This window comes from Ochotona curzoniae, unplaced genomic scaffold, assembly GCF_017591425.1.
Source record: "Ochotona curzoniae isolate NIBS_2020 unplaced genomic scaffold, NIBS_Ocur_1.0 scaffold_4506, whole genome shotgun sequence".
NCBI lineage: Eukaryota > Metazoa > Chordata > Mammalia > Lagomorpha > Ochotonidae > Ochotona > Ochotona curzoniae.
Genome location: NW_024467119.1, coordinates 21,515,415 through 21,533,231, shown reverse-complemented (window position 1 = coordinate 21,533,231; position 17,817 = coordinate 21,515,415). Strand labels below are relative to the sequence as shown.

General features: G+C 44.1%; 1 protein-coding gene across 2 annotated transcripts in view; it reads right to left on the bottom strand.

The window, feature by feature from the left end:
• MRPL1 (mitochondrial ribosomal protein L1) overlaps positions 1-16,714 on the bottom strand; it is a 90,647-nt gene extending 73,933 nt beyond the window's left edge. Inside the window, exons 1-2 of one of the 2 annotated variants that reach the window (XM_040966560.1) lie at positions 16,620-16,714; positions 3,530-3,644 (exon numbers count right to left, since the gene is read on the bottom strand). In XM_040966560.1, coding sequence (XP_040822494.1) covers positions 3,530-3,609 — 80 coding nt within the window. In that variant the 5' untranslated portion in view covers positions 3,610-3,644; positions 16,620-16,714. Of the gene's footprint in view, positions 1-3,529; positions 3,645-15,388; positions 15,524-16,619 lie in introns of those variants that run through there. The other variant, XM_040966559.1, reaches the window with a different exon arrangement.
• Positions 16,715-17,817: the final 1,103 nt, after the last annotated feature.

Below are 17,817 nucleotides of genomic sequence, written 5' to 3'. Positions count from 1 at the left end.
TTACTTTTAAACTGCTTACCATGAGTACCTCTTATCTATCAACAGAGTTAACAAACTCATTAAAAAAAAAAAAAAAGTTAAAAAGCAACCATTTACGTTGCAGCCAGCTCACTGCGAAATCTGCAAGGTAGAGGACCAGAACAGGTTCCTGATTCATCTTCATATCACACCATCCTGCTCAGTGCCCAACACACACTCCACTACACACAGTAAACACAGAGACAGCACGGCCAAGCTGCCAGACACTAAATTTACAGAAACAAGAATGTATCACACGGTAGAATGTTTACAAACTTAAAAAATTCCTGAACCCATGCAGTGGCCTAATGGCTAAAGTTCTCCCTTTGAATGCACTGGGAACCCATTTGGGCGCTGGTTCTAATCCAGGCAGCCCTGCTTCCCATCCAGCTCCCTGCTTGTGGCCTGGGAAAGCAGTCGAGGACGACCCAAGGTCTTGGGACTCTGTACCCGTGTGCGAGACCCGGAAGAACTCCTGGCTCCTGACTTCAGACTGGCGCAGCACAGGCCGCTGCAGTCACTTCGGAGTGAATCATCAGACAGAATATATTTCTCTCTGTCTCTCCTCTCTCTCTCTCTCTCTCTCTCTCTATATATATATATATAGAGATAGATAGATAGATAGATAGATAGATAGATAGATAGATAGATAGATACATGTATACATATATTCCCATGTTTCCATTTTCATTTGGGGTACCCCATAAGCTAAGAATTGCATTCCAGTAAATTTTGTCATAAGATCCTGGAGACTGAACTCCACAAGCTTTTCAGATCCCACCCTCCAAAGCCATGGATTCTATTCATCTCTGCCAACGTGGTCTGAACACCTTCCTCCACGAGCTTGTAGTTATGCAACCCTGGACACATTACTTAACCTCTGGACTGTCATTCTTCTCTCTGTGAAACACTTAAAACACAATCTGTGATCCACAGAGCTGCTGGGAAGATTAAATTAACTAACATTAAATGAAGTGAGCTAACACTCTTGGTAGAGTATCTGGCATAAAGTAAGCAGTTCATAAGTTTTTACAACAGCTTCGCAATATCTTATTCTATCTAAGACATTTTAGCCTCAAAACTGGTAACAACGTAGAAGACAATCAGAAAAAGGATGATGCTAACTACCACCTCTGTTTCTGCATTTCAGTAAGCTCAGCACCATCTGGGGAAAAGCACAATTAGTAAGATGCTCTGCAGGGAGATAGTTCAAGAAGGAGCTGGAGTGCTCAGCCAACATCTGCTCTCAGTCCTGCCTCAGTGGGGAGCAAAGCAAGAATATTATTAGGCTATCACATTGCCAGTCAGTTTAACAAGGGGGTGGAAGTATCAACAAAGAAAGAGCCCAGCTTCTTACTAGAAAACAAACCGCTGCTGGGGGCCAGCACTGTGGTATGGCACATTAAGCTTCTACCTGTGGTGCCACTTCAAGTGAACCAGTAGATGAAGATCTCTCTCTGTCTCTCCTTTCTTTGTAACTCTACCCTTCAAATAAAAAATAAATAAAATATTGAAAAAACATTGCTCTTTAAAGTTGTAAGTTGAGAGGCTGGCATTGTGGCAAAGTGTGACATGCCACTGCTTGCAATGACACCATCACATATTGGAGCACCAGTTTATATACTGGCTACTCTGACTTCGATCCTGCTCCCTGTAATGCACCAGAGGGCAGCATAGGATGAAGTGCTTAGGCCCCAGCACCCACCTGGGACACATGGAAGGAGGTCCTGGTTCCTGGCTTCAGCCTGGCAGAGACCTGGCTATTGGCAGCCACTTGGAGACTGACTAGAAAAGTGAACTTTGTCTCTCCCTTATCTCTCTGCTTTTCCATCCCTTTTCCCTCTCCCTCTCTCTCAACTGTTGTGCCTTTCAAATAATCTTTTATTATTAAAAAAAAAAAATCAGAAGCCCAGTGAGTTACACACTAACATCCCATACAGCCAATGGTTTGAGTCCCAACTGCTCCACTTTGGATTCAGCTCCCTGCTAATGGACTTGGAAAAGCAGCCAGAGGATGGATTACACATTTGGACCCTGTACCCAGAATAGGAGAACCAGATGAAACTCGGATCCTGGCTCCTGGCTTCAACCTAACCCAGCCTGACTTGTTGTAGCCACATATGGAGTGATCCAGTGGATAAAAGATCTCTCTCTTTGTCTCACTCATTCTGTCTCTGCCTCTAACTCTGCCTTTCAACTAAATACATATTTTTTTTTATTTTTATCTCTTAAGTTTATACTTATTCAAATGCTACATAATCAACTTAAATTCATACCCTACTACAAATTAGTCACATCTGAAATCCCACTATCATTATCATAGGATAAATAATCCTGTAACACCTGATCAAAGAGAAGTACTTAGCAGGAAAACACACAATTTAAAGAGTAGAGAGACCTACACACACTCACACACAAGCACACTTGCTCACTCATTCACTCAGGGAGAGAGGAAAAACTTACTCAAATTCACTGAAACAGTGGGTTCAAAAAAAGTTTGACTCAATGGGGTCCAATCCTAGCTCCAACACTTGTCAGCTCTCAACTCTGCACTAGTTATATCACATATCTGCGCCCTGATCTTATTCACAATAAAATAAGCCAAACAATAACTGCCACATAAAGCTGCATGACAGTCCAGCAACGTATCGAACACCACTGTTCACTAGGTGTTAAGTACTGTTATTATGTGTTTATCTTGTCTTCAGAAGTGTAAGGTGAAAGAAGCAAAGATAATAAACTTTTACAACTGTATATACCTCTAACTCGCAATAGAACTAAGTATATCTCTTACTAAGTAATTTATATGAGGGAGTAGATAGTTAGCTTAGCAGATAAGATGCCCGCATTCCATGTCAGAGCACTTGGGTTCAATTCCCAGCTCTCACTTCTGACCCTGACTTCCTGCCACCGTAGACCCTGGGAGGCAACGATGACCCAAGAAACTGGGTTCCTGCCACAGTCACGGATATGATCTGAATTGAATTCTCCAATCCCAGCCATTGTGGGCATTTAGGAAGTAGGCCAGAGGAAAGAAGTTCTCTCTTCATGTGTCTATTAGTCTATTTGTCTATCTCTCTCTCTCCAATTAAATAATTTGGTGAGCCATCGCCATGGTGGAGTATGCTAAGCTTCCACCTGCAATGCCAGCATCTCATATAGGCAGCTGTTCATGTCTTGACTGCTCCACTTCCCACCCAACTTCCTGCTTCTGGCCTGAGAAGGCAGCAGAAGATAGCCCAACGCCCTTGGAACCCGCATCCACATGGAAGACCTGGAAGAGACTCCTGGCTCCTGGTTTCAGATCAGTTCCAGCCATTGTTGCTCGTGGAAAGCGAACTAGGGGATAAAAGATCCCACTTTCTCTCTCTTTCTCTCTCTCTCTCATCCCCTCTCTGTAACTCTGTAACTCCTTTCAAATTAAAATAATCTTTAAAATAAATAAGCAAAATTTTTTTTTTATTTTAAGTGATACAAAATGAAGTAACAGGAGAAAAAATAAAATACTTACTTTGTAGCAGCAGCAGCAAAATGCCTGCTGGGCACCTGGATGTTAATGGAACAGGGATAAAGAGATGTCTGACAAACCATCTTGGCAAGACCAGGCCTTTGATGACGTATCAAGACTAGAAAGGAAACACATACAAAATAGGAGAACTAAACAATCATTACATAAAAATCAGCATTTCCAAAACAAAAACATTCTATATTTTGCAGCTGTTTAAAGATTTATTTATTTGAAAGGCAGAGCATCAGAGAAGGAAAGAAAAAGAGATCTTGCACCTGCTGGTTCACTCTCCAAATGGCCACATATTTGAGGCTGGGCCAGGCTGAGCAGGAATCTGGAAATCCATCCACATACCCATATGGGTGTCCGGGATCTTCCCAGGAGTATTGATCCAGGTAGCTGGATCAAAAGCAGAGTAGCCAAGATTCAAACCAGCACTCCAATACGGCATGCCAGGGTTATAGGTGCTGCTGTAGCACCTGCCTCTATTTTGTTATTATTTTTTTAAGATGTATTTATTTTCCACTGGAAAGGCAAATTTATGGAGAAGGAAAGACAGAAAAATCTTCTATCCACTGATTCCCTCCCCAAGTGACCGCAACTGCCAGGGCTGAGCCAATTCAAAACCAGGAGCCAGGAGCTTCTTCTGGGTCTCCCACATGGATACAGGGTCCTAGGGATTTGGGCTATCCTCCCGTTTTCCCAGGCCACAAGCAGGGAGCCGGAAGGGAAGTGGAGCAACAAGGATATAAACCAAGGCCCATCTAGGATCCTCCTGGCACAAGCAAGGCAAGGACTTTAGCCACCAGGCTACCATGCTGGGCCCTGTTTTGTTATTCTTAATCATAGTTTTAAGAAACATAATAATGGGCCCAGCACTGTGGCCTAGCGCCTAAAGTCCTCGCTTGAGTGCCCCAGGATTCCATACGGGCACCGGTCCTAATCCCGGCAGCTCCATTTCCCATCCAGCTCCCTGCTTGTGGTCTGGGAAAGCAGTCGAGGATGGCCCAAAGCCTTGGGTTCCTGTACCTGCATGGGAGACCCAGAAGGAAGTTCCAGGCTCCTGGCTTCGGACTGACGCAGTACTGGCCGTTGCGGTCACTTGGGGAGTGAATCATCAGACAGATCTTTCCCTCTGTCTCTCCTCCTCTCTGTATATCTGACTTTGTAATAAAAATAAATAAATGAAAGAAACATAATAACGAGGACAGGCAGTTGGCCTAGCTGTTAAGACACAACCTGTAATAACTATGTACAGTATCATGGTGCCAGGGTTCCAGTCCTGGCTCCACTCCCAGTTCCAGCTTCTTGTTAATGCACAGCCTTGAGGGCAAGTGACAGCTCCTCTACTTGGGTCTCACCCCTTACTCAACGGACACAGACCGAGCTCCCACTTCCCAGCCTCAACCTGGTCCACTCTCTGCTGTTGCAGATATTTGGGGAGAACCAGCAGATGGAAGATCCCTGTCCCAACTTCCTCCCAGGTCCCACCACCACTACCACCCTTCTGTCTTTCAAATTAATTTTATAAACTTATTAAAAGAAATATGACAGAGAGGTCTGAATTGTGGCACAGCCAGTTAAGCTACTGCCTGACATGAGAGCATCTCATATTGGAGTGCTTGCTAAAGTCCTGTCAGCTCCACCTCCAATCCAGCTCCCCACTAATGAGGCTGAGGAGGCAGCATCTGATGTCCAAGTGTTTCTATCCCTGCCACCCACGTGGGAAACCAAGATGGAGTTCCAGGTTCCTGACTTCAACCTGTCCCCATCCTGGACATGGTTGCTACTTTGGGATAAACCAGCAGATGGAAGAATTATTTTTCTTTCTGTCTCTCCCTCTTTCTAAATCACTCTGGCATTCATATAAATAAAACCAAACTTTGGAAAAAGAAATATGGGGTCGGCACCACGGCACAGAAGCCTAATCCTCCACCTGTGGTGCCAGCATCCCATTTAGGCGCCAGCTCGATGCTTGGCTGCTCCACTTCTGATCCAGCTCCCTGTAATTGGCCTGGGAAAAGCAGCAGAGGATGTCCCAAGTGTCTGGGACCCTGCCACCCACATGGGAGACCCAACGAAGCTGTGGCTCCTGGCCTTGGCCGGACCCAGCCCTAGCCACTGCAGCCATCAGAAGTGTAACCAGCAGATAGAAAATATCTCTCTCCCTCTGTAACTTTAACTTTCAAATAAATAAATATTTCCAAAAAAAACTGAACATGATTATATTTAGAAGTATGTTTGTCAAAAAATGTACATAAAAACAACAGTATTGTTAAACACAAATTCAGGAAAAACAGGAAGAGGAAGATGAAATATTAAAATCCCTGGGTCTCTGAATATGATAATGTTGTATTTATCGAGTTGAATTATAATGATTCAGAATTTCAACCTACTATTATTGCTTATATCTTACATATATTCCCTTGTAAACAGAAATCTTTTTCTACATTTTTAACTAAAGATTACAGGATTGTATAAAAATCCTCCTTCCACACGACCTCCAGCTTCCCTCCCACATTAGTGATTTCCTGTGAATCCTTCCAGAAAAATCAGTAGTATGTACAAGTATAAACATATGGTCCTGTCCTCTTTTATCAAAACAGTACTTTTTTTAATCAAAACATATTCTACTCACTACTCTATATCTTGCTTTTTCTCTTAAAGGTCTAAGTGCCTGTTCCACCCATATCTATGCTATGAGATGTTCACAGAGGGCATACGCATGTATTTTTCTCAACACTTTAAGTCTATGTGCATACATAAGAGGTAATTTCCCAGCAGTCCAAAAGGGCATAATCTTAGAGATTCCATATACTCTGTGCAACTGTATTATCATGTTCTTAATCAGGGACCAATCATTTCATGGCTTACAACATTTTGCTATTATAAACAGTATTGTAGTGAATAATCTTGTACAAACATTGTTTTACACAAATACGAGTATATTTATGGAATCAATTTATAGAAGTGAATTTTTGGGGTCAAAAAGTATAAACATTTGTAATTTTGATAAACACTGTCCTCTACAGTAACAGTCCCCACGTGCACATCCGCCAGCAGTAGAAGCTCACTCGTCTTCACACACTACTCACAGTGTCATCAAACATTGTAGCTTTTACCAATCTAATAAGTGGAAGATTTGTCCTAATTGGTATTTGCTGATGACTTAGGCCAAGTATTTTTTTTTTTTTGCCAAGCATGTTTTTATGTTTGGCCATCTATATTTTCTTCTGTTGGGAACAGCCTAAAATTCAATTTTTTTTAAGTTAGCACTCTGCAGCTAGATTTTCATGTAAAATGATTGCTAACTACCCAACATCTTGATATTCAACTCATTGTGTAAAATTTTGCAACAGCCAGCAGTACAGAAATGGTAAGCTTCTGCCTGAACAGAAGGAGGATTTATTGCAGGAAGTGAAGCCACAGCACTGGGTGTGCAGAACAGCTACAAAGCCCTCACGGAGGGCTGCAAGGTCCCGCCCACTGCCCCGTAACTCCTCCCACATGCTCACCAAGCTCCCCTTTCAACCTTGGGGCTCAGCAAGCGAATTCCTGCCTCAAGGACTTTACATTCAGCGGTGCAGAAGTCTGCGAGACAATAGCTCTTAATCCTCCCACATACCAACTCACTCCTTACTACTATCATCTCAACTGTCACCACAGCCCCACGCTAAAAATCTCAATTTCATCTACAATCTTCCGAGAGAGAGCCGGAGAACATGATTATCAACACAACTGTGAAATGTGCGAGCCTGCAATAGTGACAGCGGAGGCAGCAGAGGCGATCCACTTCTGTCAGGAATTCTTCGTGGCAGAAAAACCACAATGGGCTTTACCAGTTAGCAAGAAAAAGGGAGGTAGACCAGTGAGATCTCAAATTGAGTAGGTTATGTTGTAATCAAAGAGTCTAAGGGGAGAGGCTCCACATTTTTACATAAGTCAACGAACTTAAATCAGATACATGGACCAGTGTTGTAACATAGCACGTTAAGCCACCACCGACAACACTGGCATCCCAAATGAGCAGCTGAGTACTGACTGCTTCACTTCCCATCCAGCTCCTTGGTAACACTTTGGAGAAAAACAGCACAAGATGCCTCAAGTGCTTGGGCTTCTGCCACCACGAGGAAGAACCAGATGTACTTCTAAATCCTAGCTTCTGCCCAGTCCCTGCGGCCACTTGGGGAATGAACCAGTGAACAGAGATCTCCCTGCATCCCTCCCTTCTCTCTGCAGCTCTGACTTTCAAATACATTGATTTTTCATAAAAATCAGATACGGTAGGGCCCAGCAGCGTGGCCTAGCAGCTAAAATCCTCACCTTGAATGCACCGGGATCCCATATGGGCGCCGGTTCTAATCCCGGCAGCTCCACTTCCCATCCAGCTCCCTGCTTGTGGTCTGGGAAAGTAGTCGAGGACGGCCCAAAGCCTTGGGACCCTGCACCTGCGTGGGAGACCCAGAAGGAAGTTCCAGGCACCAGGCTTTGGATTGACGCAGTACCAGCTATTGCGGTCACTTGGGGAGTGAATCATCGGATGGAAGATCTTCCCCTCTGTCTCTCCTCCTCTCTGTATATCTGACTTTCCAATAAATAAATAAATCTTTTTAAAAAAAATCAGATACGGTAAATTAAGGAACAAGCAATTACCCATTCAAGGTATGACAAATGTTTTGGGACAATGCTGATCATACTAAACAAGAATCCAGTAACCTTGGAATACCTTTAAATACATCAACTGCAATGTGCTATTTACAAAAACAAAAACAAAAGCACTACCAGTTATGATCCCTAGTAATAATCAGAAATTGTAATTTTCAACAGAAATTAAGGAAACAACAGTAAACAAATAGTACTTTACTTCAGTAGCACTGTCAGATAATATCTGTATTTTCTAATCCTCTGGCATCAATGTCATTTATATTTTTTCCTTTAATGCATTTCTTCCCCATTCACGCATAGTAGGTGACTGCTCCTGTTACATCAGAACTCAATTACTTTGGAACACACCTGAATCTGCCCCAGTCTCAGAAGTCTTCCTAGCCCTCTGCCCTTGGAATTGAAATAGAAACTAGTTCAGTTTCTTTTTGGCTTACTGTCTTATCACTAGTCTTGAAAGTTGAGAATTCCTCAGGGTTCAGTCCACAAGTGCCTTCTCATCTAACTTTTTCATCTCAACCCTCCCAGAAGACCCTACCCTTGCAGTCTTACCCTTCCCTCCAACCATGACAGCCCAGGCCTCCATCATCTACTAGCTAATTACTGCAGCAACCTCCCAAGCGATCTATCCTTTACATTCTCTTTTCTTTTCCACCTTCTATGAGTAAGAGAGACCATTTTTAAAATGAACATCTCATAGTATCTGACATTAACTAGGATGGCTTAACCTGGTTTCTTGAACAACTGAGTTATTGCCCCAGTACTCCATGAGCTTCTTCTAACCTACCTACTGAGCATCTTCTAACAGCATCTTCCTTCCCACTGGTCACGCCTGCCACCTTTTGACTACCTCATTGCATCCCATTCTTTACCACCCTTCGATGGCAAAATTCTTTCCATCTGAGTACATTCTCTCTACCACTCATCTGTCACACAGCTAATTCAGAGCAATTCAATTCATTTTCAGGGACTCTTCTTACATGCTACTTCTTCAGCATAGCCATCCCTGAAGATTCAGAATAGATTTTGTCTTTCATCCAATCTCAGACTTCCCCCTCACAGCATTTAGGACAACTGTAATTAAGATGTGCCAGGGTAGAGCAGGGGAGGACCCCAGAGTGGAGCAGGGAGACAAGAGGCTTGTATCCCAACCCTGAAGACTCACGGATTCTCACCAAGGACCATCAGTATGAACACCAAGGACTACATCCCAACCGCCAAGAACACCATGGGGAATTGGAGTGCCTTCGGAGGCCAAGAACTCTGAGGTCATCCACTCCCGCTTGGATCTACCACATGGGATGGAAGAAGTCCAAATCCTTCCTCACAGGATCCAAGGGCATCAGAACAACAGCCAGGAGCCCTGAGCAGTCCGCAGAAACCGAACAGTAAACTTCCTTCGGGACTAGGGAGGGGAGCTTTCTCTGGTCCTCACTTGGTTCCAACTTTGGGTCCCCACCCTGTCTGGCAATGACCATCAGGATAGCTCCAGAAACCCCTGAAAACAAACAAACAAATAAAACTCTAGAATAGATAGAGAACAACAAGGAAAGCTTGGAATCAGACAGGAAACGGTCAGCGTGGATGCACTTATACCTTACTAGGTGGGACACAAAGATTGGTTACTCCTTGCTAGGGTATTGAAGATTTCTCTGCACACCCCTCCTAAAAAATGTTCTGAACCTCAATTGTTGACATATGTCCTGTTAGAGTTATAAGGCAGTCTAGACTACCCGAAAAAAAAAAAAAGCCAAGTCCAGCAAAATTATGCTTTAAAGCTATATAATGCTAAATATTATAATGTAAATAGACACGAGACAGCTGAAAAGTAATCTATAGCCATTTTGAGGTGTATAGAACCCAGCCGTGTATAAACTAAAATTGAAATGTCAATGAAGGAGTCACAGGATGTGGTAAAGAACTTGTATTTTTTTTTCTTCTTTTAACATGTTGGCTACTCAATACTATGTCAATTAATTCCATAACATTATAAATTATTGCTGATGTTATGTTGGGATTTTTAATTGATCGGGACGATACTCTGCTGGCTCTACCTTCAGACCAGAGATGGTCTCCCCAAGAAACCGTTGAACTTATCTGGACAATTAGATGCTGGACTCTATGCTTGATATATGCTCGCAATGAAAGAATCTCAACTGATCTTGAACTGTGGTAATGCAACAAGGTGGAGGAATCCACCATGGGGGGAGGGCTTGGAAAGGGATGGGGGGAATATCCCAGTACCTATAAAACTGTGTCACATAATGCAATGTGATTAATTAAATAAATAATACTTTTTTAAAGAAATGAAAATAAAATAAAATAAAAGATGTGCCAGGGACGCACATGTATTCAGTACTGGAGGGTCTGCATTTCCCCATGCTAGTGTCCTGCTAACTAGCAACCTTGGACACATCAGGTGACCACTACCACCGGTTCCCTGACACCCACAGGGGAGACCCACATTCAGTTCCAGCCTTCTGACTTGAGCAAGCCCCCATCCTGGCTGTTGGGGCATTTGGGGAAAAAGAGCAGATGGAAGATCTCTTTTATTCTGTCTTTCAAAAAGTTAAAAGAAAAAAAAAAGGCCCCGTGCAATGACCCAGTGGCTAAATCCTCACCTTGCACAATCCAGGACCCGATATAGGCACCAGTTATATTTTGGCCGCTCCACTGCTTGTGGCCTGGGAAAGCAGTAGAGGATTGCCCAAAGCCTGGGACCCTGCACACATGTGGGAGACCTGGCTTCAGAACAGCTCGAGTCATTGGAGCCATCTGCAGAGTGAACTAATGGATGACGGATCTCCTTCTCTCTCCAAATCTGCCTTTCCAATAAAAATAAGTAAAATTTTGGGGAAAAAAAGGAAAGTAAAAAACAAGACCAAAATGAATAAAAATTATATAATTAATAGCTGCTCTATCATAGGCAAAAAAAAAAAAAGTTTATACAGCTATATACAGCTTGTTTGCCACTGTCACCCTAACACCTAGCAGCAGTGCTGGGCAAGTCTGGAGACTCAGTCACTATCTGTGGAGTGAATGAAAGAATTTTTTAAAAGGAGGGCAAAGATGATATTCCAATTAGTTAAGATATTATCTGAGAGGGGGCAAGTAGCCCTGCTGCTTAGTCACCGTTTGCAATACCCTTACCCATAACCAAAGTTCCTGGGTCCAACCCTGGCTACGCCACTTCTAACCCAGTTTCCTGCTAATGTGCACCCAGGGACGCTGCAGGTGACAGTGCAAGCACTGCAGTTCCCACTGCCCTTGTGAGAGACCAAGATGGAATTCCAGGCCCCTGGTTTTGGCTTAGCTCAAACCTAGCTACTGTAGGGAACTCAGGGTATGAACCAGCAAATGGAAGCTCTCTGCCTATCTCTTTCTTTCAAATAAAAGTCATGTGCCTATACACTTACACATATATACACATACATAGCCTACTGTCCAACAAATAGAAGAACGCATCTTTCTGCGATGACTCATTTATTCAGTCAACAACAATGAATGAAATATGTCCCAATTTAGGATACATCAGTTACAAAAACACAAAAATTCCTATCTTCGCAGAGCTGACATTCTAGTGGGGAGAGACAGCAATGACAGACATAATATGGGGAAGATCCCATAGGATACAGGAATTATGTTGGAGTAAAATTATTTCAATTTTAACCAACAGTGAAATCTTAAAAAAAAAAAAAAAGTGAGGCTTAACAGTTAAGTCTCCCTCAAAGCCAGCCTCCCATACGGGCACCTGATCAAGTCCATACTGCTTCCCTTCTGATCTAGCTCCCTGCAAATGTGTCTGGGGAAGCAGTAGAAGATGGTCCAAGTACTTGTGCACCTGTGCCCACGTGGGAGACATGGGCGATTCTGGCTCCTGACTTCAGATCAGCCCAGTATCATTCAGGGAATGAACCAGTAGATGGAAGATCTCTCTTCCTGTAAAACTGCCTTTCAATCAAATAAATTTTCAAAAAATTAAAAACAAGAAGAAGATGAATGCAGCTATCACAAGTGAGTAGAGCTAGAACTGTTAGAGCAGAGGTCGAAGGGGCGAGCTGGGTGCAGTGGATAGAAAGCAGGCACCAGAAGATGTGGAAGACTCCACGCAGTGCTACTTAATAGAAGCAGAATGTGAACCACAAGTGTAAGTTTTTTTTAAGACATTACTTTATCTGAAAGGCAGAGTGACAGAGAGGAATAAGAAAGCGATCTTCCATCTGCTGGTTCACTTTTTCTTTTTTTGTTTTTAATTTTTATTTTTATTGGAAAGTCAAATATACAGAGAGGAGGAGAGACAGAGAGGAAGATCTTCCATCCACTGATTCACACCTCAAGTGACCGCAACAGCTAGAGCTGAGCTGATCCAAAGCCAGGAGCCAGGAGATTCTTATGGGTACGAAGGCTTTGGGCCATCCTCAACTGCTTTCCCAGGTCACAAGCAGGGAGCTGGATGGGAAGTGGAGCTGCTGGGATACAAACCAGTCCCCATATGGGATCGCAGCACAAGCAAGGCAGGGACTTTAGCCACTAGGCTATCGCACTGGGACCCATGCTGGTTCACTTTCTAAATGCTCACCACAGCTGGAGCTGGACCACATGAAGTCACAAGCCAGGAATTCCACCAAAGTTTCCAACATGAATGGCAGGGACTCCACTTCTTGAGTCCCAATCCACTATCTTCTCAAGCACATTAGCAGCAAGTTGGAGTGGAAGCAGAATAGCTGGACCTTCATCCAGCACTCTAATGCAGAACGCCATCATGTGAATATTCCATGCAGCAGCTTAACCTGCTGTATCACCACACCTGCCACCAGCACAAGTATAATTCAAAAAGTGTTGAGAACAGGGCCCGGCATGATGGCTCGGTGGCTAAATTCTAGCCTCACACACACCAGGATTCCATATGGGCATCTGTCCATGCCCTAGCTGCTCACTTCCCATCCAGCTCCCTGCTTGTGGCCTGGGAAAACAGTAGAGGATGGCCAGAAGCCTTGGGACCCTGAACCCTCATGGGAGGCCCTCGTGGCTCCTGGCTTTGGATTGGCTCAGCTCTGGCCATCACGGCCACTTGGGGAGCAAACTACCAGACAAAGGATCTCCCTCTCTATAAATATGCCTTTCCAATAAAAATAAATAACTTTTTAAGAAATTAAGCATAAAAGGTTAAAAAAACAGTGTAATTACTAATAAAACCTAGTATATTTTTACTATAGCTAATATTCCAAAATATTTCCACTTCAGTATCAAGGTAAAAATATTAGGATAGAGGCTGGCATGCTGGTGCAGTGGATTAAGCCATGAGCTGCAGTGCAAGCACCCTATCAAGAATGCAAGTTCAAGTTCCACCTATTCTGTTTTTGCTTCAGCTTCCTGTTGCGTAGCTGGGAAGGCAGCAAAAGTCCCAACTGCTTGGACCCCTGCCACCATATGGGAGAGCAAGATGGAGTTCCAGGGTCCTGGTTTTAGCCTGAGCCACCAGTTGTTGCGGGCACTTGAGCAGACTGAAGAGCTCCAGCTCTCTATCACACTGTCTTTCAAATAAATCACTAAAATACATACATAATGGGGACAGCACCATGGCATGTCAGCCCAAGCCTCCGCCTGCAACTGCAGCACCTCCTACGGGACTGAACTGACCTTATGTAAGAGAATGAAGGATGGAATCCTGATTCCTGGGACAACAAAGAAACAGAATGAGGCTAGGAGAAATGTGAGGAGGGAAGTACAGAAGGATTACAAGAGTGACGTATTCTGGATGCCAAGAAAAGGAAATTCAGGAAAGGAACAATTATCTTAAGATCTCTTCTTACTTCTTTTAGTTTTGTCCAACGTGGGATTTCTGCCATATAACAATGCCATCAATACACTTGCGGGAGTTCACGTGCAGGTTAAGCTGTGGCTTGTGATACAGAGAGTCCCCTTCAGGGCATCCGGTTGGTGCCAGCTGCTCCACTTCCCTTCCAGCTCCCTGTGTGCTGGGAAAGCAGATGCCCCAGCTGTGTGAGCTCCTGCCACCCATACGGGACACTCAGACAACATTTCAGGATCCTGGTTTCAGCCTGATCCAGTAGCAGCCCAATCACGGATGCTGAGGAGTAAACCAGTAGACAGAAAATTTTTGTCTCTCTCTGCCGTTCTGCCTTTCAAATAAAATAAATACATCTTTATATTGTAGATACACAAATGTTTGTTTGTTCACTGTATTTACTTATTTTTATTAGAGAAGCAGATTTATGGAGAGAAGGAGAAATGGAGAGAAAGATCTCCCATATGCCGGTTCACTCCCCCAAGTAGCCTCAATGGCCAGTGCTGAGCAAATATAAAGCCAGGAGCCACAAATTTCTTCTGAGTCTCCCACACGGGTACAGGGTCCCAAGGCTCTGGGCCATCTGCCACTGCCTTCCCAGGGCACAGGCAGGGAGCTGGAAGGGAAGTGGAACAGCCGGGACACAAACCAGTGCCCATATGGAATCCAGGTGCTTGGAGATGGAGGATTAGCCAACTGAGCTATTGTGCCAAGCCCTATTTGTTCACTTTTGAGCAGCAAATGAAAGATGCTGGACTTGACATTGAGCTTTCCTGCGGAATAGTCAAAGAGAAAACGGTGGCATAGTGCTAAAGAAACCTGGCTTAGGATTCCTTCACATCACTGACTATCAACTACGGAAAGCAGATGCTATACAATTAGCTTCCCAGTGACAAACGCTGATCCTAATTAGAGAACACCTGCAAGTTTGAGAGCTCAATCTCCTACAAAGATGTATCCAGAAAACATAAACGAGCATCTCTGAAAACGGCAAAGCACGCTGATAGAAGCCACACACACACGTACCACTTTTCTTTCTCTTTCTAGAACTCGGTTCTTCCGGCAGCTGTCTCCACACCCCTCCCGGGGACCCTCATTCTCGGCATAGGAAATCCAGCCCGTCCCTGCCCTCCTCTCCGGGGCTGGAAGGCTGTCGCGGTACATCCCCCTCCCACCCGAGTCTGAGAGAAGAAGGCACCAGAGAAGAGTGAAACCCGTTAGGTCACTTCTCAGAAGGACTGATCCGCTGCAGACCTGCAGCCCGGAGAGACCACGCGGACTTCGGACACCCTGGGCAGGCTCGTGCCTGGGAGAGTCCGACTTAGAGGGCGCTGCAACCGGCCGAGTCGGAGCCGCAGCCGCTGTCCGCGCCCGGGAACCCACCGCCTCACCTGCACCGAGGCACCTTATGGCCGCCGCCATATTGACCTTCCCGGATTGTGCTGACGAAATCGGTCGTACGTCCCAACTAGGAAGAACTTTAAAAAAGGGTTCCGCCCTGAAACTAGCGAAGTGGGAAGGAATTAGAAGGTGCAAGAGGAACGGGGAATTGAGCACCTAATTTCGCTGGCGGCGTGGCGGTGTCACTGTCAATCTTCCGTGCTGCTCAGAGTCGGGTTCCTTGGTTCCTGTGCGAGGGGCACTGAATCACTTAGGAAGTTGCGCGCGTGCTGGCCGTGCCGTGTTTACTTCAATCGTCTTGTATTTCCTTTTTGATCCTGCAGGTGAACTCAGAATGGTAACTTTAATAGATGGCGAGAGCACCTAGGACCCAGCCTCTAAAATCTTGAAAAGCAGGAAACCTGAGGAATGCACGGGCTTCCTCTGCCCCCTTCCCAGTATGAAAAGACCTTTTTAAAAAGAATTTCTCAGACTTGTCGCCACCACCCGAGGAGCAGGGCCCGCCAGTGAACAAACTGCCTTTTTATAAACGGGGCAAGATCAGATTTTATGTTAATCTTTCATGGGTCTGCTCGCCATTTGCTCCCTGCTGGCAAGCCCCCTCGGTAGGATCGATTGTACTAGACATCCATGTAACACTTTCAGACCTAAAAGGGCAGATTTGAAACCTACGCGCACAAGTTACTCTGCAAGGGAAAAAAAAAAAAAAAAGGTGAGTCCTTTCCATTACATCATGGCTGTTGGTGTGATTTGTCCAAAACACAGCTGATTTCGGTTGTACTACTTCTCAGTTTAGATTAAAACATACTGTATACACCATTTCTCACCTCTACGACTTGGTGCGCTTGTCCCTTCTGCTTTTCTGCTTGGAGTCTTTTCTGCTGTATCACTAAGTAATTTTTCTTTCTTTTTTAAGACGTATTTATTTGAAAGAGTTACAGAAAGAGAGAGATTTTTCATTTTCTGGTTCATTTCCCCAGATATCAGCAATAAAAGCAGGAGCCTGGAACTTCTTTTGGATCTCCCATGAAGGTACAGGGGCCGGAGCCCTTGGGCCATCTGCTGCTATGTTCCAAGGTGTTTGGCAGGGAGCTGGATTAGAAGTGGAGCAGCTTGGACTTGAACTGGCACCCACATGTGCTGTGGGCATTGCAGATGGTGACTTCCAAACCAACCCCTGGAACTTACCTTTATAAACATTACAGCTAAAAGTTTAATCACCGATGAAGCCTTTTCCCAGACATTAAATTCTTGAGGCCACTTCACGCTGGTTTTATACAGTACTCAGCCCTTGACTTTTGTTTTTGTTTTAAATGTTGAGACATAATCCACGCATCACTCACCGATTTAAGTTGCACAATTCCATGGCTTTTAGCATATCCTCACAGTTGCACAACTATCGCTGCAGTTTCACACTCCACCCCAGTGTGAGCTCTTGCTGTAGAGAAAGCGTGCCACTTGTTTTTGTAGAATCAGCATTTCCTACAGTTTTAAGCACATTACAGGCCCTCCATACATATTCGCTGAACGAATGAATGTATGAGGGAACTGCAAGATGAGGAGACTGTGGAAACAATGGCCTCACCCAATTTCCTGTAGCTCTTGACCCTTTACACTCTAACCACCTATGTAAAAATCATGAAAAGTAAAAATTTTTTATATTTTAAAGACAATATGCAATTTTCAGAAACACTTTAAAGCCCTCTCCTGTGTAACATGAACTGGTGACAACTCTATGACAAGCCTGCAAAATTGCCTTGTCTCCATGGCACCACTGGCAGGAAAATGACAGGATCAAAAGGATAATATCCCTAATGCTTTCTTTCACATCTGTGTGTAGTACTCACCTATACAAAATGGAAGCTGTCTCATTTGAAGGGTTAATGCTGTGTCACAATGGGATAAGCCACTGCTTACAGCATCTGCATCCCTTATGGGAGTGCCAATTGGAGTCCTGGCCATTCTGCTTCTGATCTATCTCCCTGATAATGTGCCTGGAAAGTCAACGGAATATAACCCATGTCCCCAGATGCCTGCCACTCTTACAGGAGACCTAAACTGAATTCCTGGCTCCTGCCTTCTGCTTTTCCAGACCCAGCTTTGGGGGCATTTAGGAAGTGAAGCAGCATGTGGAATCTCACTGGCGCTGCCTTTCAACTAATAAACAGAAGCTTTTTAAAATATAAGTTTGTTTTATAAAAAATATTCTAATTTATTGACATATCTTGTTAATATCTAAGCAGTTACTTTAAAAGTTCCACAACCAAACATAGTCTTACTACCCTCTTTCCTGTAGCCCTTGACCCTTTGTGCCCTAATCAAAATAAATAAATAAATGTATGTATATAAAAGTTTCACAATCATGTGTGATGTTTGTGTAAAAAATTCAAAGAACTTGAACTTGAATTTATCTTTGTAA